Here is a 27185-nt window from a genome sequence, read left to right on the forward strand (position 1 = left end):
ACTTATAAAGTTGATCAATGAACATAAATTGGTCTTACGGGTCTCACGAAAAACCTTTGGTTTCACGTGAACCCAACCCTATATATATATATATATATATATATATATATATTTTTTTTTTTAACTTTTACCATAAATGTGTGTGTATATCATATGCAAATTGTTGTTAAACAATCCGCAAAAAGAAGATATGATTTAGTTTTAAATCATGTTGGATTAAATATTATTTAGCACTAATTGCTTAAATAATTTTACGTTTCTGCATGTTTTTACGAATTATTCTCAAATACTATGTATATGTTCCAATTTTTTTTTAACTCACGATTAATTTCTTATTATACGAGAGATAAGTTGAGCAATCATGATGTCATGGTACTCATTGAAAAAAAGGACGTGACAACTGAGGCCACTTGAAGTTGTCGTGTTTTTCATCACGTGTCTCGCGCTCTCACCTATCCATATATGACTCAACCAACTGCTAACTATGCTTAGCGTCGTTGAGGTTATGATAGTTGCATTATCGTAGTGTTTGTAACATTGCATGTAATTGAGGTTAGTCATTAGTGATAAGATTGGTTACGGGAAAAAAACTACAATTTGGTTACGGAACCTACAATTAGGGCATGAAATTCATGGTAATAACAACTTTAACAATGAGAAAATAGAAGTATCATCTATTAACGCAACAAACATTTATTACTAGCAACAGAAACCAACAAATCCCTCTCGAAGTCATCAGAGAACCCTTGTTCAAACATCGTTGACCGTATGGTCCATGAGGATCGAGTTGCAAGGTACACTGATATGCCAGTTCCTCACCATTTCACATTCTTGTTAACCATTATAAAAAAAAAAGCTGTTTTCAACTTCTCTCAATTGGTGACAAAATTAAAATAATTTAAAAGCTCTTATAATATTTTTATTGTAAAATAACTATCGCCAATATAGCTGTTAACATGGAAGTGTAGTCAATGGAATATCTACTGTTAACCATAAGGGTGGTGCTTGATTGGTTTGAGTTTGACTCCAAAGGTCAAAAGTACCAGGAGGTCCCAGGTTCAATCCAAGGAAGAATAAAAATCCCCTTGTGGCCACGAAGGTTCAAATGCGGTGACTCCGGGCTATTTGCAAAACAGGTGGTCGTCCTAAGATTAGTCGGCTCACATAGCGGGTTGGATATCCAGGTTAATAAAAAAAGATTGAATGATCTAGTTATGATAGGTATGGAAATAAATGTTTGCTAACAACATCATGTGATCAGTTATGGAAAATCCAGTTATTCCTCCTACCATTAAATACGATGACATCGTTTTCTGTTATACCCAAACTACATACATTGAAAACACAATTTTCCGTTCAAAAGAAGTTCTGGGACCAATTTGGATGGTTGCGATATGTTTAGACTCGTAGGTTTTCAGAGTTGTACGATATAGGAACATGGTTCTTGATCATCTATGCGCCTAAGGAATGGTTATCGAGAGTCTAGGTGGTTAACACCAAAACGCATACAATATATGTAGTAGGACAAAAGTTTTCGATGATGCTATAACCATTTACAATAAAACAACGGATTTGTTGGAAGATATACAAGAAAACACATATGAAAGTTACTGAAAGAATTCAAAGTCAAAGATTTATGGAAAAGACAAATAAATAAATTCTTGAAAACCAATAAATGATTCTCATACAACTAATGTAAAACCCGTAATTCTGTTGTTACTATTAGAATATAAACGATCGGAAAACGATCTAGAAACGGTCGTAAAACAGTCAAGGAATTGTCGGAACGCGAAGCATCAAGACAGAGGCACAAACGACTTGGCCCATGGCTTCAAGTTGTGAGAAGCCTCTTTGCGTTTTTAAGCCCGATTTTGCTGGGATTTTGACCATTTATTCCACATCCTTCTTCCTTCAATCATTTTGGGAAATTTTTAAGCTAAAAATGGTTTTGGAGCCCCTTTAAGGTGAGGATTTGGTGTTTGGTAAGTTTTTTTTTTAGAAGATTAGAGGGTTGGATCTCACCTTCACCTATCCTCCTTCAACCTCCTTGTGTTAGGTATGATTTTTTTTTATTAACATGGATATTCAATCCGCTATGCGAGTCGACTAATCCCAGGGCTACCACTTGCTCTGCAGATAGCCCGGAGTCACCGCATTTGAACCTCCGTTATTCCTCCTTGGATTTGAACCTGGGACCTCCTGGTACTTTTGACCTTTGGAGCCAAGCTCAAACCAATCAGACACCACCCTTGTGGTTTGTGTTAGGTATGATTTTGAGTTACATTATGGGGATTTTGGATGTTCTTTCAGATCAAAAGAAACCTCGTACTCAGTGGGTTGATTCTCTATTTTAGAGTTTCGGTTTGGAGACCTCAAGTTTTGGAAAAGGTAAGTTCTTTGAATCTTTTAAGCTGTATTTTGTGGATCTTTATGGATCTAAAGCTTATGCAAGTATTTCGTTTATTTCTAGCTTTGGAATGTGGTTGAGATGGTTTCTGGAGGGAGTTGCTTGTGGATCTCAAGATTTCTTGGGAAACTAGAGCTTGGGTTTTGGAATCTAGGTTTAACCTAACCTAACAAGTTGAGTTTCAAGTTAATTTGTGAAAATGTTGTACTTTATGTCAAATGCGTCCTCTTTTCAGTGTCTATTTGCTTTTGTGGAGTTTTACATACCTAATGAGTTGTTTGACTAATCGTTTTGAGCATTTGGGTCTATGTTTGGAAAACACATACCATTTGATCTACTTAACTCCCTTAAGTTACAAACGTAGGGTTTGTAGTTGTCTAATGAGGTTGAATTACAAGTCAAAGTTTGTGTGATTTTTATAACTAATGGTTGATTATTTGACCTTTTTTTTGAGGCAATTTACATATACATGGGCACAAACCTTTGGAAAAATACATACTCCGAAGTATTTTGAATTTCATGAGGTAAATCACATGGATTGTAAGATGTTGTGATAGAGATTTGTCCAACTTTGGATTGTTCGTTCTCGTTCACTTGAATAATCAATGTTCATAACTGAGTTTGAGTAACATTTTCAGATACAAATTATGTGAAAATGATTTTGTTGGTTTTTATAAATAATGGTGATTATTGGGCATTATCACACATTTGGGTGCATTTAATTACTTAACAAATTTGTCACCAGTCAGATTGTTTAAGATAAGCTCTTACCTCCTTAGCTTCCACAACCGGGAGTACCCTAAAAAAAGGAACTTTTACTCAACTCTCTAATTATTTGTTTTTAGTAAACATACAAAAGTAAAAAGTGAAAAAAATCTGTTCTGTTTTTATTCAACCCCCACTTCAGCAAACACTTTCTGTAATGATGCATACATTGTCTACAGGTGCATTCATATCAAACTTAAAACAGGTACATTTTCTAAAATGCATGAGAGATCTGAACCCTTGATCTCTAGGAAAATTGGGTAATCGATTTCGTTAGGCCAATGACCATCTGGTTCTTTTCTATACGATTACATCTTAGTTTTGCGAATTATATAATGCAAAATAAATTAAAAATATAATGAATTTTGTCTTAGTTGTTACAGTAAATATGACCAATAATCATGTGCTCATTTGCATAGAAACACATCAATGAGACAAATGAAAAATTGACCCAAATGATTTAAACGAACAGTTTTAACAGCGAGAAAATGAATTTATCGTCTCTATGAACACGATGAACATCTATTACTAGCGATGGAAACCAACAAATCCCTCTCCAGATCATCTGAGCAACCTTGCTCAAAAACATCGACCATGTGGTTCATGGCGATCGAGTCGCATGGTAGAGTGATATGCCCATTACCTGGCAACCCAAACTCGTCTTCCGACATTCTTAGAAGCTCCAAGAAAACATTATTGTCAAGATAATGCAATGGCATCACAAAACGACTCTGGTCAACAGCATACACGACAAAATGACCCTTGTTTGCGACCAAATCATTTCGTTTGTTGGAACCACTTTTCCAAGCGTCCCTATGCCATTTCCTCACCAGTTTCACGATCTTGCTAACCATCATTACGAAGAGTATTGCTTTCAAGTTCTCTCAATCTATGAATACGTTAAAACAAGAGCTTTTATATATATTACTGAAAAACGACTATCGCCGAAATATATGTTAATGTGGAATTATAGTCGAGGGAATGTCTGCTATTTATAGTGAAAGGGGAGACAAACGGTCTAGTTTTGATATGTTTGAAATGTTTGCTAGCAATATCATGTGATTGGTTATGGAAAATCCGAATATCCGTCCTACCTTCAAATAGGAGGGCATCGTTTTCTAGTTTGCACGAATGATGTCGACTGAAAGCACCTTTTTCCGTTTAAAAGAAGTTTTGGGACCAATTTGGATGGTTGTAACGTTTTTAAACCTATTTTATAGACTTGTTAGATACTTAGGGGCTGTGTACCTAAATGCTTACCCGGTAAGCGCTTACCGTTAGGAGTCAACACTATAATTTATTTTCTTTGTAAGATTGTAGTATATCAAAATGGTATCATGTGCAACAATATATATGGTTATACACACACATAGATACACATGTAGTGAATGATGACATCGACAACTTACAGTAACATAAATTTTTGTTTGAAATTTCGTAGTATATAAAACAAATGTATAATATCCAGGTTTCGTTAACTCATACAAATTGGGTTAAGTAAATTTTTGGTAGAATTATGCATAACATAGTTGTACCCTATGTTATACCAACTTGTACTTCAGACGAGTTTTGCGTCAAAAATGAGTCTATATCCAATTTGACGTAAAAGTTGAGAATATAGACTTGAAGGGTCAAAACCGCCAAATAGTTAAACTATATATATATATATATATATATATATATATATATATATATATACATGTATGCATCAATGACGGTCCTCATGACCGCCATTCTCAATCTCTCGCCTCTTTTTCTCTCTCTAAAAAAATTTCGTCTTCTCTCTAAATTTCACGTCAAATTATTAAGGAGATCAAGGCAACAATTATATATTCGGAATCCACTCTCCGAACCCTTCTTAAAGGTATAAATTTTATTCAATTTTATTAAGGTGTTTATGTTAGGGTTATTTAGACCTGTTTATAAACTGTGTTTATATCTAAGTTTACGGATTGATATTGTCAAAATTATGATATATTTGATGTTTAGGATGCTAGTACTGGTTATATTGATGTAGAAATAAAAAGGGTATATTATAGTTTCAATATGGTTAGATTGTGGGTAAATGTTTAACCGTACACCAATTGTTCGGTTAAATGTCGAAAAGAGTAAAATGCATGATTAAGCTTAGGTTAACGACCATTGGACTTGTTTTACTGTTTAGTATGTTGAAGTACGTTTATAGCATGTAACTGTAGCAAATCATGAAAGTTGGATCATAAAAGTTAGTCGGGAATTACGGAATCGAATTTTACCGACAATGTAACTCCCGTATTTTGACAGTGTATAACTCACAAACCGTAAGTCAGATTAAGCTCGTATTTTGCAGTCAGGAAGATCATACTTCATACTACAACTTTCATTAAGGGTCAAAATTCCAGTTATGATTCTAAGTGGCTCGAAACAGTGTGTTTTTGAGGCTGTTTATACTGTATCCGGGATTAATTTGCAGTTTTGTAAAATTCATATAAAATAGATGGATGATCCAAATGAGATGATTTCAAAAGCAACAGACTCGTTTGACACCAATCTACAACTTTCATTTAGAAAATATAATCTGGATTGGTCTCTAACTAAGATAAAATGCTTAGAAATAAGAGAGTCGGAAACAGTTGGATCGAAAGAGAATAATGCTAAGTCTTACGTTTGAGTTTTCAATTCATATCCGGCTGTCCTTCTTGAAGTCTACGTTGTTTAAGTACATTAAGTCTTAAGTAATTTTATTAGAATAGTTATATTACGGTTTATATGCTTTGTAAATAGTAACCGATTATGCATTCGTTAGGCACGCAGACAAGTCAAACTTGATCGTGAATTTCCGTTTGATCGTCCGTTAATTGTCAAATTCGGTTAAGGTACGGATTCCATATCTCACTTGACACGGGGATAGCCATTTGCGTAAGGCTTCATAATCCGGATAATCTGTGATAAATTCCGAATAATTTGTTTTGAATTTCCTTTATGCTTATCAAATRTTATTGAACTTTGTTTCCTTTTGAACTACGACTTATATTCTTATTCAGAATATGGATCATTTTGATCACTTGACTTGTTTTATTGCTTTATTTGTGAAACATTTTACTATAAACTCAATAACTGGAGCACCGGTATTAAGATATTTCCATGGTGACTAAAACGATCATGGCGTCCTCATTTTTATAGTCCTTAAAAGTGGACTTGATTATGTACCGGTYGAATAGAGGGCGTATGGATCGATCCTAGGAACCGTTATCGGATATTGAATTATGGCTGTGGTTAAATCCACGGAGAGAATTGCTGTGTTGTGCTCACACCCCTTTCCTCACTTGTGCCTGAATGGACTGATCATCCTTTTGGGAACAATGCGTCCTTGTGATGCGGTTTGGTCTTCGGACCCTTGATATGCTTTTGGGGCATTTTGACTTTCTTTTGGATTATCACTTGGTTTTATAAATTGYTTTTGAACTTGTTATCTCATATTCATTGTTTAGTTACATTATTATCCGTTCACTGAGCATTAAGCACAGCCGAGATTTTCTTGTCCTCGGCAGGTACATGACTTAGCAGGGATTTTGGGATGAGAGCTACGGAGATGACAATATTGAAGATAACTCATTAAGTCATACTTTTGTTTAAACTTTTGATGACTATTGTAGATATACTRATATTTTGGGACCGTATTTTGAGACACGTTATCTCCGTTTGTGGTTATGTAATTATCTTTTGGTAAATTTAATTAGCCGCTCTGGTTGATATAGCACGTTGTTTGTTTATTCCAATTGTGGCATCTCCCGTCTTTGACCACGCGGGACGGGGGTGTTACAAAATGCTTCTCCCACAATCAGTAATTACTGTAAAAATGTGAAAGCAAACTTCCGTATTTGCATGTATCTTCGGCATATATGTTGACGGGACCGCATGTTTGAAATGGTTGGTATTTGGCTGTGAACTTGACCGGATATAATCACTTTAATGTCTTAATCGCTCGTTTCAACAAAATGGTCCTTAAAAGCTGTTATAATCCATTCATGTGGAGTGTGTAGAACACCAAGCAAAGTGTCCTCATACAAGAGATGCTTGGATTTGCTTATAACTGATCACATGGCATTCTTTGCGAACATTCCAAAAGTAATGTATCTACACCTCTTTCATCCTCTTTTGTATTACAAAAATGGAACATTCCTATTGTACAGTTTCACGTTAACATGTCTAAAATGTTACTGTTTTTCGTATTTTTATAGTTAGTGTTCAGTAACAGTTCTTTTCATGATGAAGTAACTGCTGATTTTATGTTCATCAGATCAATCATTAAGAAAATCAGGACAAGTCAATTTCCTTAGTGTTGTCTGGTCGTTTAAATGATTGAAATTTTTTGTTATGTAATTTTTTGAATGATTAATTTTCTTTTTGTAATATTTGAATTATCGGTTGAAGAAGTTCTACTTGTAATAAAAACATTTATGATATTACCTTTCAATTACCTTTCATCTATTTGAATTAGATTTTGCCACTTAAAACTGTTGTTTTTCCGCATTGAGTGTAACCCACCACTAGTTTGTGTAAGAATTGGTTCGGAAACATCCAGTCTAATCAAAATCTGTTTAATACGACCAGTAGAAAAACACAGACTGATCCAGTTACGACATTACGGCATTGTCCAGCCCAGTCTAAAAAATCCAATCTGGTCCACTTGGTATTGGCTTTTAGTTCGGTCCCTTTAGGAAAAGGAAGACGTGGAGAGAAAAAATATATTTATGGATTTAAAAACAAAAGGATTTATAAAAAATAGACGATATTTATCTGATATGGAATTTATTCGGTTTAAATTAATAAAGACCATTGGTCTTGATCCGTTCTGAATTGATGATGTCATGGTTCGATATCTATTTAGTCCAATCTTAATCCTTAAGTCATCTTTATCAACCCTTGAATTTTTTTGGTTTATGCGTTTTGGTGAAATTTTGGATTGGGTGCCTTAAGTGAAATAATTATAAGTAAGGTCCCTATTGTTTTGTGTTTGTTATAGATTAGGTCCCTCATATTAACAGTCTTTTAACAATCTCCATTAACTTGGATACATTTTATTTTTACGAGAATTATGAAATTTGTAATTGTTTGAAGGACCTGTTTTGCTAATTTCTAAAACTCAAGAAACTTCCTTTTCTCTCCCCCACTGCTTCTCTAGATTTCGGTGAACAAAAATTAAACACAAAAATCATACCCAAAATCGAAGAAAAACAAAAAAGATGCTATACTTGTATGTGTGAGCAAATGCATTCGAGTAAAACAAGATTCAAACCCGAAAAATCAATTGACTTCGTTTTAGTCGGCATTGACTTGATTTCTTTATTAGAAATAACAAAATTTTCACCATTATTCCCATGATTGCTGGAGTTCTGCTTTCTACAATCGACTTGGGTGGTTTTTGGTCTCTCACTATTATCTCAGGTAGGTTTTCCAATCATAACTCTGTATGTTTCCCTGCTGTTACGAGTTACCTCATTAAACTTTTAGGCCACACTTCCCAGATCCCACAACTCTTTGTACATTGGTTTCAATCTCTATATCTTGAACTCCCAAAATCACAAAAAATACTACAGACTCACTCGATCGATCGATCGAGAGAGAGAGAGAGGATAAAATATTTGGAAGAAAATTTGTAATTTGCTCTAATACTTTATGTTTTGGAGGGACCAAAACCGAGAAGCAAATATTCACGAGGGATTAAATTTGTAATTCACTCTTTTAAAAATGTATACTTATAACACGTTTTAATTAATTAAATGTCTATTTTACCCTTAGGACCTTTTTAGTTTGACAAAATGTTCTTGAGAGTTTTGTATTTCAAGGAAAAAATTTGAAATTAAAAGAATTCGGAATAATTGGAATTGAATTTCAATTCTATTCTTTATAAATAATATAGTATTACGTTATAAAAAACTTATATAAAAATACTTAAGTTACATTTTTATTAATTGATATATTATAAAATAACTTTTTTAGCATATTTTAAAAATATTACTATAAACAAATCCATAACAATGAATGATTAGGATGATATCCACGACATAAGTTCGTTCATTACATTGAAGACCGTCTTTATTTATTAACCATATCGTCTGTTACTTTTTCTTATTCATTGCAGGAACCATTCGTAATCGAAGAATAATGATAAAGATCCGTTCATCGATACTTCAATCGTAATCGACGACCAAGATTCAAGGAAATCATCATTAAAGACCGTTAGAGAATTAATGGTTTCTAAAACAACAATTACAAAACCCAAAGTATAAAAACAAATTCATTTCATTCCTTGGGACACAAATGATGATTGTTATACTTAGATTTGACCAAGTATCCATCTGAAACTTTTGAAGACGTCAAGGCCAAAACGCTTGCTCATATATGAGTAGAAGACGGCATCGTGTTTTAAAAGAAACATACTCACGACATCATGTCCAAAGAGATGTCTCGACCTTGGCATAGAACTCGAGTCTGCACACGAGAGCAAGACATCTAGCGAAAACAAGGATGAAAGACCTCGGTCTCGCCTCGACGTAAAACTCAGATTATGGCAAACTATTTGCTTATTTTTCGAGTTACATCTATCTTACTCCTAAAAAATGAAATTCATTTTGTTCTCTTGGTTTTCTTGTTGCGGTCTAGGGTGTGCCTGTTTTAAGCCCCTGTTACTGCCCTTGCGGTTTCCCTCGTTTGTTTCTCGGTCTTGGCTTGGCTTGGTTGGGCCCTTCCCTTGTGGTTGGTTTTTTCTTCCCCCCCTCTCTCTCTTCTCTCTCTCCCCTCCTCTTCTTTCTCTCTCTCTCCCCCTTCTCTTCTCTTCCTTTTTTTCCCCTCGGGGTGCCTTGGATTATTCTGGTGGATATGGTTCGACCCCACCCGAACACGAAATTTGATCTGCTTTTAGCGTTTAACGTTTTTTTCTCTTGATAGGAGGGGCCTCCCCCCTCTATATAAAAAAAAAAGTTGAAATTCAGATTTACAAACATCAATTTACAATGATCAAATTTATAAAGAGTGAGCTAAAATATGTCGATAAATACACTCCTATCTATTAATTTCCTTCTTGTATATTAAAATTTATTTTTTATATTTTTAATATATTAATTTAATCTAATTATTATATAAACTAAGATTGCACATAAAGCATAATCCTTGGCAACAAAGTGGGTTGTACATTTTAAATTTGTAGGTATTTTATTGTATATATTGATATTAAAGATAATTAATAAATTAAAGAAGAGTCGGTGATATCCATTAGAGGCTGTTTCCCATTCACGCCGCCCATTGCTTGTCTCCTTTCTACTTTTTACTCCTTTTAATGTTTTATAAATTCAATAAACTCAGTTTTACGTAACATCTTTTTTCTAATTAACATGGATATCTAACTTGTTATGTAAGCCGATTAATTTTTGGGTACTCGTTTGTTTTACAGGTAGCTCAGAGTTATCACATTTGAACTTCTATGATCACAAGAGGATTTTTATTCTCTTTTGGATTTAAATCTGAGACGATAAGACCATATTTGTTTTTTTAATTATTCGGAAAAGTAAGAAGACGTTTGTTTTTTAAGAGGTGTTGAAATTTGAAGTATGATTTCACTTCTTGTTTATAAGAGGTGGTGCTGAAGTCTGAAATCTAAATCAGTCAGACTGTTTGTTTTTACATCTGAACTCTGAAATCTGAATCAGTCAGACTGTTTGTTTTTACGTCCGAAGTCTGAAATCTGAATCAATATAAACACGAACAAAGTCTCATAACCCTTTGCTCGTTGGTTTGATCATATTCAGAAAATAATTCATATATAGGAGAAATCGATTTGCAGGGATTGATTTGGATAGATTGGTAGCTTGAGACAGAGCGAGAGATCGATATGGTGTCCAGATCGTATGATTTGGATAGATCGGTATGATTTGGTAGCTGGAGATCAAGCGAGAGAGCGAGAGATCGATATGGTGTCCTCGTGTGTGAATAAGAGCCCATTAAGGGTTTAGACTACCACTTAAAAATTCAAAAGACTATAAGAGCTTTTCAACTCTTATTTAATGATGGAATTGTTAAAATAGAGTAACCGTTGAAGTTGAATATAATTCTTTTTTATATATTTTAATATTCTATTTTAGAAAAATTATAACATACAACTGTTGAAGATATTCTTATACCATAGTTGTTATAACAAAAATATACCCTAAATCTTTATTTTAACAGACAATCATCCAAAAATTATATCCTAAATCTTTATCATAAATTATAAAGAAAACATTTATATGTTTTTTAAAATAATTTTGAACAAATTTTTGAAAGTTTCTAATTAAATCCTTCTATAATCTATGTTTTTCTATTATTATCTGAAAGGAGCTTTCAGTAGATAAAACTAATTTCAGAACGATCATCTATTTTGCGGGTAGTCCGAAGTCATCGTATTTAAATTTCCATGACCATAAAAAGAGGATTTTTTATTTGTCCTTAGATTCGAACTTGAAATTTTCAGACACTTTTGACCTTTTAAAGCCCGAACTTAAACCAATCAAAAACCATTCTCCTGACTTAAACAAGTTTATTACCGATTCCAAGAAAAATCCATGTTCACCGACATCGTTAATAAATGTATAAAATATAAGAAAAGCAAACCGTCAAAAAAGCCATACATGTTTGTATATGTATATATATATATATATATATATATACACACACACACATATATCACACCTACAAACACAATGGCGATCTTGATCTACTTTCTCTTTACCCTTTCAATAGTTACCTCCACAAATGCTTGCGATAGATGTCTGCATCAAACTAAAGCTGTTCCTTTCTCCAATGCTTCTGCTCTTTCATGTACACCGTTTTTCTACTCTTATTTTTCATAAAGATTCAATTTTGAGATCGACCATCATAATATTTCTTGATTTAATCTAATGGGTAATTATTATTTTCGAAAATAAATGTAGCTGGAGCATGTGGGTATGGTTCATCTGCTCCAAGCTTCTACAATGGCCATCTTGCTGCTGCTGTTCCTAGCATATTCAAATTCGGGTCGGGTTGTGGTGCTTGTTTCCAGGTACAAGTTTACACATTTGACCTCAGTGTTATATGTTCAGTTTGCTGTGAATCGGTGGTTATAAATGTCATTTTGCAGGTTAGATGCATGGATGGTAAGTTGTGTTCCAAGGGTGGAACTCAAGTGATAGTGACTGATTTGAATAAGAACACAGAGACAGATCTGGTGTTGAGTAGCAGAGCTTTCATGGCTATGGCTAATAAGGGTATGGAGTTAAACATGTTGAAACTTGGTGCTGCCAACGTGGAATATAAAAGGTACAGCTTTTAACTTTTATGCGGTATTTGTAAAGTAACCGTTCTATTTTTTGGGATAGAAGACATGTTTATGTTCGTAATACTCTGACCTTGCGTTACAATAAAATGGTCTTTTAAGACGTTTTTAACAGAGTAATTAACGAGACTTCAATGTTGTAAGACAATTAACTTCGTGTCCATTACGATGGTATATTGGTATTACGTTAAACCTAACAAGTTTTATCGATTAAGTTGAAGGCATTCCGGCTTTTTCAAGGTAAAAAGGGTAGAAAATGGCTCGAGCTAATGTTCGAGTATCGGACCCCAATCTAATAGGACACTACAAATAACTATTTTATATGACATGCATGAGATTGTCTTGTTTATGCTAGGAAATGAAAATGAGAAGGAATCTATTTTAACTTTGAATGAAAATTTGGACTTTAAGGAATGAACCCATTATACTAGAAGGGTATCCACGCAATGCAGTTAGATACATCTTGATTTTAATTTTTCATTTTATTATTTATCTCAATCGATGTTATAGTACGGTTTTATCTGATTTTGAAAAAACGATGATATTTTTATTTTTGAATAAAATATAAATTTGAAAATATTATAAAAAATATCATATCAAATTAACTATTTAAAATTCCTACTCTTTTATGTAATTTTTTAATTCAATTTTTTTATAACTTAATTTATGTACAATAACGAAGTAATTTATATTTGGTTTAATAATATAATTTTTTTATAAAGGTAATAATTATTTATTTTGTTAGAATTCAATAATTATCCTAAATATATTTTAGATTTTTAAATGAGATGTTTATCCTTTATTTGATTATGTTTATCCGCTAGTTAATTAGACGAATTCAAATATGAAGCTTTAATAAGTTATACTTATCCATAATTTACTTGTAATCTTGAATTTTAAGTAATATGAATCAATATACAGTACTTTATGCATAAAAAATGGGTTTTAAGAATATTTGTCAAATGTTTTATAATATAGTATAGATAAAATCAAACAGTTTTTTTTTTCCATTGGTTACTGGTTAATATTTCTAACATATAACACCCTTGTTCTTATGAATGATCATATAAAAATGCTAATAAAACGATTTATTTTTTCTGTCCTATTAAGATTGCTTAACTTCATCAACTAGAAACTTCTAGATCGATTCCTTCCTTCCTAATGTGATTATACAGCTCAAAAGTTGTTGGTTTTAAAAATTAAAATTCTATTAAGTTGTCAAAGAACATATATGCATCCTAAAAAGCTTATTTTGTTATCTTGCTTTCGAGTAAAATATACTAGATTCACTTGATTTTATGCCTATGACCTTTAACTATGTATGTAAGGGACAATTTGGTCATTTTCCATGTTTTTGATAGAAGAAGTTTTAGAATGCAAGTCCGAAGTACAAGTATTAATCGATTGTTGGTTTATTTCGTGGGTAGAGTTCCTTGTGATTACAAAGGCAAAAATCTGGCTGTGAGGGTCGAAGAATCAAGCCAGAAGCTCCGTTATCTTGCCATAAAGTTCTTGTATCAAGGTGGCCAAACCGAGATCGTAGCCGTTGATGTTGCCAAGGTGATAGAGTCTCGGCCGTTCAATAATACAAAATATAATTTAAGTGGTCGAAAACTTACATGATCCGTTGTTCTTTTTAAGGTTGGTTCGACAAACTGGAGTTTTCTGCGCAGAAAGTCTGGTGCTGTTTGGGACACGGATCGAGTTCCGGCAGGGAAGTTGCAGTTCCGGTTGCTGGTGACGGCTGGATACGATCGGAAGTCGATTTGGGCCAAGAGTGTGCTCCCGGCCGATTGGAACGCCGGAATCGTGTACGATTCCGGGGTACAAATCGAAGACGTTGCTGAAGAAGGATGTGGTCGATGTGATTAAGTAGCTTTTTGGTAGTAGTGCTTTTTAAAGATTAGGGAATAATTTGTTGTTTACTACTACTTATTTGTGTCAAGAAAATGAAATGGATGTTGTTTTACTTTGTAAATATTTTAATGAAAATATGTTTTAGTAATAATAAATAAACCGGTGACGGATCTAAAAAACGTCTTTGGTTGAGGGCATGGTTTGGGGTGTCAAAGAAATTCGTATAAATTTTCAATCTTTCGAGTGAAATTCTCAAATATTCAGATTCATTCCATTTTCCGTCTTGCGTCATGCATCTACACACAAAAGGTAATGGCCTAAAGCCAATCGAGGACGAATGGGAGCGTTGTGATTGGATGAAATGATTGGGTCCGAATTTATGGTTTATTGGAAGCCAAAGAGGATGAACTGAAGCACCTCAAAATTGTTTCTCAGCTAACGTCTGAGCTCAAGGTTCGGGTATTCAAATAAGTAGTTTAGGGTTTTGCTTGTAACCGTGATCTGGTTCTACTCCATACCTCCCGATTAGGTTTCTAAGTCACATATTATTTGTACAATGGATTAAATTCAACAGATTTATGTTTCTATTTCGATCTTAATGTATCGATTTTTTTTGTATGAAGTTTCAGGTAATGTTCTCGACATTTTTTTATCTGAGTTTGATGATGTTTTTGGATCTAAAATTGATAATTATTATTCTTGATGTTTTTAAATCGAAGATCGATAGCTGTTGCTTTTAATGTTCGCATAACGGGTTCGATATCACAGTAATCAATAAAACATACATCCAAAACACCACCAAAATGATGATGAATAGGTTTTTCTTGAAAAAGCATAAAACTTTTGCACGAGAATATTAAACTTTAGGGTATATTACATTACCAAAAAGACAAAAAACACTTTGTGGTCCTTGAATTTCACTGGCACATGTTATAATTTCCACGTCAGCATGAATTGATTGGTATCTATTTCTTTCTTTCTTTTTTAGAAAATTCAAAATTAATTTGCAATGAAAAAATATACGAGTAGTGAGAGAAATGGTATCATAGTTTATAATTGTTCAAATAATCTAGAGCATCTCTAAGAGCTTGGATCCAAAGATCAAAAATATCAATAGATTCCAGGTTTAAATCTAAGGAGGAATAAAAATCCCCTTGTGGTCATGGAGATTCAAATGCGGTGACTACGGACTAACTGCAAAGCAGGTGGTCGTGCTGAGATTAGTCGGCTCGTATAGTGAGTTGGATATCCAGGTTAATAAAAAAAAAGTAATCTAGAGCATCTCCAACACCTCTGTTATTTAAAAAATTATGTAGATTTGGAAAATATGTTTTAATAGTTATGCTAAACTCTCTTTTAAAAATAACGAAAAAAATGAGTGGTGGAAAAGAGAAATCTTCAAATTTGGAAGAAAATAAAGAAAAAATATAGCATACATGTTGGAGAAGCTCTTAGAAACTCAATGAGTTGTACAAACTGGTTTTCATTTGTTATTCTGCATAGAAACAACACGTGTGAAAATGTGATGTTTGTTTCATACATGAAACGTTTACGGTTGTTTTCTATATGAAAATAACGACCATTTATAAACATCGTACTTTCACACGTATTGTTTCATAACATGAAACAAGTTAATAAGTTTATACGAATTATTCGACTTGTAAACAACGAGACCTTGTATAAAGACATATGTGCATTGCATCTACGTACAATCGATGATATTATCGTAAATTTCGCAACAACATTCGGGATCGATATTTTCATAAAACATGGGCCCCACATAAGAGAAGAAAAGAAATCCACAAAAATCCCACTTCATTCCAAGTCACCTCACAAATTCCACAAAGACTTCGAAGTCAATTGTACCCCTTTTTTCACTTTGTATTTATTCAAGTAAGAACGATGGATATCCTATTCGCAGATAAAGTTCCTCCATGGATATCGAACAGGTAGAGAAGGAGACTCGGCTCGAGCTCCAATTACCCGGCTTCCGATTTCACCCAACCGAAGAAGAACTGCTCGATTTTTATCTCAAGAAGATGGTTTTGGGGAAGAATACGTGTTTTCAAATCATAGGCGTTCTCAACATCTATCTTTACGATCCTTGGATTTTGCCAGGTATCTCGAAGCTTAACTTTTGCAAGATTTTACTGTAAACCGAATTTATGAATTTTTTTTTGGATATTTTAATTATAGAATTGTCGAAGGTTGGGGAAAGAGAATGGTATTTCTTTGTGCCTAGAAATAGAAAGCATGGGAGTGGAGGGAGACCGAACCGAACCACAAAAAACGGGTTTTGGAAGGCAACGGGGTCGGATCGTAAAATATTCTCTTTATACGACACCAAAAAGCATCTTGGGTTGAAGAAGACTTTGGTGTTCTACAAGGGCCGGGCACCGGGAGGGAGTAAAACGGATTGGGTCATGAGTGAGTATCGGCTACCTGATTCTTTCCCATTACCAAAGGTACGAGCTTGATCCATTTTAACATACATGGTTTGAAATTGATACAAACCAAACCAAACAAGCTTAGTATATCTCACCCAGAGGTAAGGTTTTAACATACTGTTGTCTAGAGAAACAGAGATGTTATTTTCAAAAAGACCCCTTGACTTACGAAAATTTAAAATCGACCCCTATATAATGTAAGTTGGAATCATGTTGAGAACAGTAATAACACGGACATTCATATACCTTCTGACCTTCAGTTTCTGTCACAATTCCGTCGTAATTGAAAAGAAATTATATTTCTAAAGGGTGCCACCACATCGTTTCGTTGGATGCTCGTATATTTTTTGAAACTAAACTAATGGCACGACTTTTGTAATGAAAAAGATCGTTAACGTTGTTGCTCTTGTACAAGGTTGCTTTTTGTTAAAGCAAGGAAGCAACCAACGTATCTCTAACAATTTTATGAAAAAATTTCGTACGGGTTTTTTTCTTCTTATAGTCAAACGGTGTCACCATTTAAAAAAAATGTTCTAATTATGTCTCTGCTTTTAACATGCATGAATTTGTTAAAATTTATAATATAATCTATACTATATTATAAAGCATTTGACAAAAACTCTTAAAAACCATTTTTTATGCATAAAATATTGTATATTGATGCATGTTGCTTAAAATTCAAGATTACAAGTAAATTATGCATAAGTACATGTTTGAATTCATGTAACTAACTGCAGATAAACATAATGAAGTAGAGTATAAATATCTCATTTTAAAATATAGAAAATTTAAAATATAATTAAGATAATTATCAAGTTCTAACAAAATAATTAATTATTATATTTATAAAAAAAATTATATTATTAAACCAAATATAAATTACTTCGTTATTAAAACTAAATTAATAATATAATAAAAAAATTGAATTAAAAAATTACACAAAATATGAGGAATTTTGAAAAGTTAATTTGATACTAATATCAATATATTTTTGTTAAATTTTTATGATATACTCAAATTTATATTTTATTCAAAATTAAAAACATCATCGTTTTTTCAAAATCACATAAGACTATATTATAACATTGACTGAGATAAAGAATAAAATAAAATATTAAAATTAAGATGTATCTCACAGTATTGCACGAGTACCCTTCTAGTAATAGAAAGAGGTATAGAGAGGGTAAATGAATGTATTATAAATATTGTAGTGAATTTTGATTGGTGATTGATAGCAGGACATAGTGTTGTGCAAAATATACAGAAAGGCAACTTCCATGAAAATATTGGAGCAAAGGGCAGCCATGGAAGAAGAAGCGCATCCTCCGCCATCTCCAAGCTCCACCACTAGTCAACGCCTTGACTTATTTGCACTACCACCAGCACCATTGGAACCAACCCATCTGCCATCCACCGACGACGACTTCTTCTTGGAGGAAAACACCGATCGGAAACTGATGCTAAAACTGCCGGAAGGGGCAGATAACTTATCGGAGCTCCGGTTGCCGAGAAGTAACACAGACTGGAACCCAGATTCACAGTTACGTAGCCCATGGCTACACAATCTCATCTTCACCCCTCCTCCCTATGCCAATATACTTAATTTCTTCGATTGATATCTATGTTTTACGGTTTTAACATCTGTTTGTGACGATATTTATATATAGTTTCAGAATTAGAATGTTCAAAACCGAATAATGGGATCAGGGTCGGTTCTAAGATTTTTGATGCCCTGTGCGAAAATAATAAAAAAATTGCCCCTAAGCCTATTTTTTTAAGCCAATCAAACAACGAAATATGCGATTTTTTAAAGAGTTTAGAACCTATTCAAGCTAAGTATCTCATCCTCATGTTGATTTTTATTAATTATAATTAAAAAAAATACAATGGGAGGGACATAAAAAACCAAAACCCCGAGTATAAAATATAAAAGGATAAATCATGGATTAAGATCATGCTTCCTTCTTTTCCAGGTTTCCCTTTTTCAAATTGAAATTAGCAAAATAGAAACTTTATTTCAATATATGGGATTTAAAAAACAAGGAAAACTATAATTAGTTTTTAACTAAAATAGTAAATTACATCCGAATTATTATTATAGTAAGCAAAAAGTAAAACTAAAAGGTTACAGGTCTAACGACTAAAGGCTAAGGGTCTATCTGTTAGCAACTTAATAAATTTGAAGGAACTAACAACTTATTCGCTCAACTATGTATGACTGTTTCGTAGTGGCTTAATGATATAGAAAATGACTTGTCCAGTAAGTTTCTAAGGGGAGCTTTATATAGAAAGCCAATTTTTTTTTTCAAACATGTCCCTTCCAACTAAAAAAACGCTCCTTGCATCTACAAAAAGACTCTCCCAAACAAAAAAATTTCCAACTTATACAAACAGATTAATTTATACAGACAACTTTATACAAACAAAAACTTTTCCAACTTTCCAACTTTTTCCTACGATGTGCATTCAATATTCATCACTACTAGGCTTTGGGTCTGTTTTTATAGTTAAAGTTCAGTTGTCCAATTCTCAAATTATTAAACTCAGAACTAGTAATAAGTGACAACTTGATGCCCCTTTAGGCTTTGATGCCCTGTGCGGCCGCACAACGTGCACGTGGCCAGGGCCGGCCCTGAATGGGATGAGCTTATGCTAAATTGCTGGATATAAGTTGATGTTTTCGTAAGTTAACGATAATAATGGCTCTGGGACTAGATGAGTAGCAAGATAGGTATTTACACGAGATCGATGCTAATGGACGGTTTTGAAAGCGAAAAATGGAAGTAAAAATGGAACGGTATTCTATTATCTACTGTATCGATGTTAAAACATAACAGAAAGAAAAAACAAACTACGCCCACTTACAAAATTGAGGCCTTCTGAAGGCCATTTAGTTTCAATGGAACTGCGAGTCCTATTTCACAGTGTTGTGCACTCACAGTCACGGACGTCCCTTGGTGCACCCACGGACCTCCCCTGGTGCGCCTTCCAGTTGTTGTGTTGTGGCTTCTGGAGACCTTGGTTCAATTTATACACCGCTGCATGTAGAAACCTGAATCAATACTGTTAAAACGAATAAAACTTGTAGAAAAAATGGAACAGACATGGAAACTCGAGAAATGAAAGCTACCCGATTCAAGATTTAACGCTTGAACATCAAGCGGAAGGGATTCACAAGGATCGACGGAAGAATGAACCTGGGAGCCGTGTGTCATGTCCAATTTACACAAACCGGATGCCAGATGCATTTGACCCAACCAGATGGACTCGAGCTTGTTTAGATGGTCCAGTTGAACCTTGACGAACTAATTTTACTCATTTCTATTCATGGTTCTTCATGAAACACTCTCTTGCTCTCGAGAAACCTTATCTTCTTCTATCCGCAGCAAAAGCTCCTCACAAGCTTTCAACGATGCAGCCGTAAATCTTTCCATCGCTTCAAAAAGAAGTCGTAGATTGGTTTGAGCGCTAACGCTTTTACTAGTCTCGCTCTGATACACAGCCGAGAGACCATTATCTTCTCCGGAAGGAAGAACTATACGTTTATCCAGCACCTGCAACTCTTTATGAATCTTTTGATCCTCTTTCTCCAAATCCTTAACTTTTCTCTCCATGTTCTTATGCATCACCAACCTCCTCCGCATTTCCATCTTATCCCGTTCCCATAACTGAAGAACGATTTTCACAAAATCTCGCATTGATTCCACCACTTCCTTATCGGAGATTCGGTCTATGGCTTGAGCCCACTGGTTACAGATTATGAACACGGTTGGTGCACCAATTCGGCTGGGAGAGAAGGGAACAGGTCCATCGGCGGTCTCTTCAGGGATGTACAAAAGACATTTTAGAAGCCAATTGTTCAATGATGTCACGAAACCCTTTTGTGCTCCAAACCAACACGAGAATCGGAGAGTCCAGTTAAGAAGTTCGTGTTCGAGTTGTAATGTGGCTTCAAGACTGTCGTCACTGAAGTGTTTGTGAGAAGCAATGGCATCTAACCGTTTAGCAGCTCCAATGGCTCGACATTGACTACGATGGCACTCGAGCATCGATTTCCACATCCTTGTTAACCTGGAGACGAATTACCCACAAATCAAATCGGAGTTTTTTCACCCAAAAAATACAGGTTTTATGAACCTCTATCCAAAAAAAGAAATTCTAAAACCCCCATTGCAAGCTAAAGAATCTAGAATATCCACCATAACAGAATCGGCTTTCTAGGATGTCTACATGTCTTAATAGAGCACTTTATATGTCTTTAAGTTTATAGAATCAAACAATTATGCATCTTATGTACATATGTTACAGTAAGTTGATAGGACGTTTTCGGGAGTCCTAGCAAGTTCTTTAAGACACTTTTGATTAGATTTTCTATAGGACACTTTTGAGAAATGTCCTATCAATACTTTTTTACAAAACACTTGTTTCTATAAGAGATTTTTTCGAATAATGTCATGTAAAAAAAACTAATAGAACCGTTTATTTCAAAGCATACTTAAAAACTTGTTAGAACGCCCAAAAGGGTCCTATCAACTTATTGCAACACCTTTACATAAGACGCGTAATTGCTAGGTCCTATAAACTTAAGATCTATTAAGCAGTCTGTTAGGACATCTAGACATATTTGGCGTCCCATAAAGCCGATTTTGTTGTAGTCATCAAAATTTGATCAAACCCATCTCAAGATTCATCTGAATGTAGAGATAAAATCACCAAGCACATAGTCAAGGATTTTAGAATGAACAAAAAGTGCAAGAAAAAACTAAACATACCCTTGAATGAAGTGATTTAGCTGCGGCCACAACTCTTCGTCTCGCAATTTGTTTATTTGCACAGAGATCTTATCGACAACCTGAATTGCAATTCTAATTTTGGTCGAGAGACTTCTAACTAAAGTTCTTGTTGCATCAACTTTATGTGGTTCGGCACCCTTCTCATCCAAGCGTTTCAGTCTTCTGTTCTTCTCTTCATGGAGTAATCTCATTTTCTCCTCGATCTATGTCATACATAAGCATATACATGCATGTTATTTCCTATATATATTATCTTCCATCGTTAAAATAATAACAAGTAAATAAAACAAGTCTCGAAACACAATTTATATTTCCATGCAACCAAACGAAGTAGTTTTTTGCTAACATTCTGCCCAAGAAACGGTATAATACCACCTTCTAGAGCTCCACTCCATACTGTTCCCACAGCCATCTCGGGAAGGTTAATCGTGTGTCCCATGGGTAGGTGGGTAGTACCTGGAGTCGAACCATAAACCTCCCACTCGTTCTATAAGGATGCCCACCTACTTTACCCGCTAGGCTAAAAGCTGTTGTGCTAACATTTTATACATGAGCACAAAAAAGCAAATATAAGGGTGTGTTTGGTACGTAGCCGAGACCTGAGAGAACCGGATTGGACGGGCGAGAATGAGGTACGCAAGTGAATGAACTGTGAAATGTTTTAGAGTTTTAATTTGACATGGCTATTTTAGTAAATTACCAATCTTGTCCCATCTCCTAGGTTTTTGTTCCACTTATTTGGTGGGACAAAGAAAATGTATTTTTATCCCATTCTAATGTCGTACTAAACATGGGACAAGTTTTTGTACTGTCAAGTCCCATCCTGTCCCGTTTCACATATTAAAGGTGAGTGAAAAGATTGTGGAAAGTTTAGGGTTTTCATTTGACATGGGTAGTTTAGTAACTTATCACTCAACCCCGTCCTATCTAAGTCTAATGTAGTGCCAAAAGTGGGACAAGCTTCTATTTTGTTTTGTCTTGCCTCATCCTGTTCAACGTACCAAACGGAGTAAAGAACAAGAATCAAGATGCCAGATTGCTGCAACGCTATAAAAGACATTATGATTACAGTCGCTCAATTTCAAGTAAACAGGCAAGAACAAAGGAAACTAAATGAAAAAGGATTCAAGAAGCGCATCCATGAAAGAAGAGAGCTAAACATACCTTAACTTCCTCAAACAATTTCTTCTCCCATAGATAGAGCTTATGCAAGGTAGACGAAAGATTGTTAGACCTCATCCTTAAATCTACGTTGGTATCTAAGGCAGCAGGATTGCCCATTTCGGTAGCAGAGCTTTTAGAAGCTGCTACCGCTAAGGATGGTGTAAACGCATTCAACATCTTTGAAGGAACTGATTCATATATGAATAAAAGTCAGCGGCTTTCAGCAATATGAACTGATTCATAGATATTCATAGTAAACAAACAACCAATTTTACAATGTGATTGTGTAAAAATCAAACCTTGATAAGCAGCATGTTTTCGGTTATGTGGAACCTTTCCAACTTCAAGAATCTTTGCTAGCTCGTTTCCGGATTCTGATGCACGATCGAATTGGATTTGAATTTCTCTCACAACTTCTGAATCATTCTGAAAGTCAGCAAGAGGTTTTTCCCCTCTAGATGTCTCTTCTTTGTCCACCACATGAACATCAAATTCCACTGGTTCATCTTCAGGAACACTTGGTCCACTTCTATAATGCAGCTCAGCCACAGAGCTTTTCTCACTATCCTCATCAACCACTGCCGCCTTCTTTGAACCAACATTACCACCACCACCGCCACCACCGCCACCACCACCACCATCAACAAACTTCTCATTTGAAGAATGTATTTCTTTAACAACTTCACCCTGGAAGGAATCTTCATCTTCCAAATCAGGAATACCCTCTTCTTCCCTCACTTCTCTTGAATCAAGACTTGGTGTATAAGGAGTAGAATAATAGTTATCAACCGTCTGAAATGGATTCAAAAAGTCCCACGTCGAGCTTGGTGGCGGTGGAGGCGGAGGAGGAGAAGGGGGTTTCGAATAAGAAGATGATGCTTCTGTTTGTAACATCGGCGGAGGCGATGAGACACCGCCGTACGGTGGTTGTCGAGAAGAAGAGCCGAAAAACTCACCGTAGTTAGAGTAATTGTTGTTATACGAGTAAGAATTAAGGTTTTGATAATTAGAATTGTTGTTATAATATGATGATGATGAAGAAGCTTCACCGTAACGTATAGCCTCCGGACTCATTGGCCGTTGCTGGTACACGACGGACGGAGTCGGTTGCTTTCTCATAAAATTCATCGTGTAACGACCAGGAGGATAACCTGACGGAGCATAACCCGTTGGAGGATATCCTGACGGAGGATAATCTGCCGGCGGATAACCAGATGGAGGATAACCAGCAGGGGGATAACCTGACGAAGGATAACCGGCAGACGGAAGATAGCCGGAAGGTGGGTAACCTGACGGAGGATAACCGGACGGTGGATAATCTGGCGGAGGGTAACCGGACGGTGGATAATCTGGCGGAGGATAACCAGCAGGGGGATAAGAAGAACCTGCAGTTTCGTGGTGATCAGAGTAGGGTAAATTTCCGTACGGTCGGTGTTGATGCAATGGTGATGAACCGTCATTTACAGAGTGTAAATGAATAGAACCATCATCGTCGCCGGAATCTTCATCGGAATCAGAGTGAAAATGAAGGTGAGATGAACCGGAATTCGAATGCGAATGATCATGAACAACCGCAGTAGCTGGAGTCTTTGAAGAATCTCCCTTCCGTTGAGGAGGAAGGTTGAGCACCGGAGACGGAGGGCTACTCCCACCCTGCACGGCGGCGGAGTGGATATTGAAGAAACGATGAAGCGAAACACCGACGTTCTTGAGCGAGTGAAAATAAGCTAAATGAGCTTCGGCCAGGACATATCGCTGGTGGATCGCTTCGTCGAGGAAGGTGCATCTCTGCCTACACAGCGCCACCGCCGGCGACTCCTCCGCCTTGGAACCCACACAACCCATACACCCTATTTATTGATAAAAATCCAATCTTTTCACCAAATTGAATCGGAGAAAAGGATGGATTTCAAAGGGGGTAGATTGGAATTAAGAAAAACTCGGTGGGGATTGAAAATTTAGGGATTTCAAGAGAAAGGGGGAAAGGGGGCCGGTGGAGGAATCTTTGACAGCGGGGAATATCTCGTCGGTTTGTAGAAGTAGCGGACACAGAGAGAGAATGCATCGTCGGTGTGTTGTGTGTGAGAGAGAAATCAGTGTACTTTTGGAGACTGAAAGTGTGTGTATGGCGACGCTGGTACAACTTTATTTGCACCCATGGCCCCTGTATTATACTATATTGGCAATTTTAGTCCCTTAAATACAATACCTTACAAAAATAAAGCTACCTTGCCACTATTTCTTTATTGGAAGTAGAGATGGCCAAATGGGCCCGGCCCGGCCCGGGACCGCCGGAGGACCGGGACCGGGACCGACGAAGGACCGGCCCGGGACCGGGACCGGTAAGGACCGGTTATGGGACCGAAAACCGGGACCGGTTAAGGTTTTTGGTAGTTTTGTGGGACCGGGACCGGTTATGGGACCGACTATGGACCGGCCCGGCCCGGCCCGAAAATTCAAATAATATTATAAATAAATGTATTTTTAAATAATTTTATAATGTATTTTTATAAGAAAACGTAATTTTAATTATATTATAACGCATTTTTAAAGTGTATTTGAGTGACCCAATTGTAAATTTTATAATGTATTAAAAATATATATCATTAAAAAAATCAAAAAAAAAATCTTATTTTTTTAATGAAGGACCGGTTGGGACCGGTTGGGACCGGGACCGGGACCGGCGGCCCATAACCGGTTATAGAGTACCTATACCGGTCCTATTATTTTCGACCGGGACCGGGACCGAGACCGGGACCGGTTACGCCGGGACCGGTTATCGCCGGTTATGAGAAATGTAAGGACCGATTGGGACCGGCCCGGGACCGGTTTTTGGCCATCTCTAATTGGAAGCAAGTTGTTGTTGTTATAAACTATACAAAATCCAATGTTTTGGAAAAAAATTACTATTTTTGGCAAAAAAAGTAATTCCTTCAAATTTCTCATTTTGCTTTTGTAACTTCTTTTCATATAAAATTGCTTTAAAAAGATTATCAAGTCAAATAATTAAATAAGACGGTATTTGATCGATCGGTGTTGATATGATTTAGGTACGATTGTTAATATTCTGGATTCGAGTATTATGTAAAACGTGTACCGTTTCATGTGTGAGTGTTTCTTGACCAAGAGACATAAAATTACCTTGATAAGAACAATTTGGTTAAATTGAACATTTGTGTATGAATCGATGTTGCAAGAGTTTGTTACCAATTGCAATCAAGATGGTTCCAAAAAGTGATTGTTTGTTGCAAGACAGTTATGAGGGTATGTGCAACAGTGTTCAGATGGTTGGGATCGAGCTCTATGAACTTAAACTCGATCATTGATGTTCTCTCTTGAACATCATTCGATGTGTCTCTTTATGGACAACTATGTATGTGATTAGTAGATATCGTAACAGCATATTGTTGTTCTCAGATCAAGCCCCTCCACAAACTAGATGTAGCTTTCAGTATCCAAATTCCAGTCGTACCAGTATTTGAAGTATAGTGCAAAAGATTTCAATTTTGTCTTTGATAGAATGATGATGTAATGCGAGTGGTTGCCATAAACAATTCAAGTGGAATCTTTAGGTTTCGGATGGATGTAATTAGTTGCATATTTGTAATGGGGTTTAAGTGCCATCTCTGTGGTGTGGATTCCGTGTGAGGATCATTGGCATGTATTTAATGTGAAAGTTCATGGTTTTCTTTCTCTCTCTGTCTTGTCGATATCCTCAGTGGCGTGGTTTTTGGTTTCCGCATCTTGTTAAAACGACGTCTCTTATTTTGTTTTATGATTTTTGTTTTGTTTAATAAAACACGTGGCCTTTAAAAAAATTGCAATTAAGATGAGAGGTAATTTTATCTTTGAAATTGTAGAGCTTTTAAAAAGGATATAAAAATATAACAATTATATATCAGTAAATTTGAATTTTTTTTTAAAAAAAGAAAGTAATATTTTTAAAATAATCCCCACACACACATATATATAGAGAGTCGGGTTAGATTACAAATTGTTTGATTCATGAAAATTATGCAAACCACTCTCGATCAGTAAGAAATTTTCATTTTTTATTCTTTAATTTTAATAAGTAAGGGTATAATTGTCATTTTACTGTATAATGGTTAATATTGGAAATGATTTAATTATGTTAATATATGAAAACGTAAATATAGAAACCGTTTATATGGAATGTGTAAATCAATTATTTTTAAATATAATATTGAAAATGATTTAATTATTTTAAAATATAGAAATGTAAATATAGAAACCGTTTATATAGAATGTGTAAATCAATTGCTTCAAAAAAATATAAAACAGTGAAACGGAGAAATAGTTGCATACAACGAAGATGACAGATTAATACAATTTCATAATGTGAAACAAATTCATACAGTCAATAGATTCACACATGTGAATAAATACTGTGAAACCGATTC

General features: G+C 35.2%; 4 protein-coding genes across 6 annotated transcripts; 2 read left to right on the plus strand and 2 right to left on the minus strand.

The window, feature by feature from the left end:
* Positions 1-3675: 3675 nt before the first annotated feature.
* LOC112528502 (auxin-responsive protein SAUR64-like) lies at positions 3676-4026 on the minus strand. Its single transcript, XM_025139532.1, has one exon. The coding sequence runs from the start codon at positions 4024-4026 to the stop codon at positions 3676-3678; it is 351 nt and encodes a 116-aa protein (XP_024995300.1).
* A 7863-nt stretch (positions 4027-11889) lies between these two features.
* On the plus strand, positions 11890-14552 carry LOC112528023 (expansin-like A1). The gene is made up of 5 exons (XM_025138908.1): positions 11890-12007; positions 12121-12230; positions 12309-12487; positions 13931-14063; positions 14145-14552. Exons 1-5 carry the CDS (start codon positions 11890-11892, stop codon positions 14373-14375), a joined length of 771 nt encoding a protein of 256 aa, XP_024994676.1. The 3' UTR covers positions 14376-14552.
* A 1635-nt stretch (positions 14553-16187) lies between these two features.
* On the plus strand, positions 16188-18491 carry LOC112528010 (NAC domain-containing protein 22-like). Of its 2 annotated transcripts, none has more exons than XM_025138894.1 (3): positions 16188-16478; positions 16557-16825; positions 18046-18491. In XM_025138894.1, the coding sequence occupies exons 1-3, from the start codon at positions 16295-16297 to the stop codon at positions 18421-18423; spliced, it is 831 nt and encodes a 276-aa protein (XP_024994662.1). In that variant the 5' UTR covers positions 16188-16294; the 3' UTR covers positions 18424-18491. The 2 variants fall into 2 exon arrangements, with proteins under 2 accessions (XP_024994662.1, XP_024994661.1); XM_025138893.1 differs by having other exon boundaries at positions 18043-18479.
* Positions 18492-19717: 1226 nt separating this feature from the next.
* On the minus strand, positions 19718-24810 carry LOC112528802 (nitrate regulatory gene2 protein-like). Of its 2 annotated transcripts, none has more exons than XM_025139881.1 (5): positions 23064-24810; positions 22765-22952; positions 21580-21803; positions 19938-20878; positions 19718-19845 (listed from the first exon to the last, which is right to left on the minus strand). In XM_025139881.1, the coding sequence occupies exons 1-4, from the start codon at positions 24607-24609 to the stop codon at positions 20143-20145; spliced, it is 2694 nt and encodes an 897-aa protein (XP_024995649.1). In that variant the 5' UTR covers positions 24610-24810; the 3' UTR covers positions 19718-19845; positions 19938-20142. The 2 variants fall into 2 exon arrangements, with proteins under 2 accessions (XP_024995649.1, XP_024995650.1); XM_025139882.1 differs by having other exon boundaries at positions 19718-19859.
* Positions 24811-27185: the final 2375 nt, after the last annotated feature.

Source organism: Cynara cardunculus (assembly GCF_001531365.2).
Source record: "Cynara cardunculus var. scolymus isolate 2C chromosome LG 15, CcrdV1, whole genome shotgun sequence".
In the NCBI taxonomy this organism is placed as follows: Eukaryota; Viridiplantae; Streptophyta; class Magnoliopsida; order Asterales; family Asteraceae; genus Cynara; species Cynara cardunculus.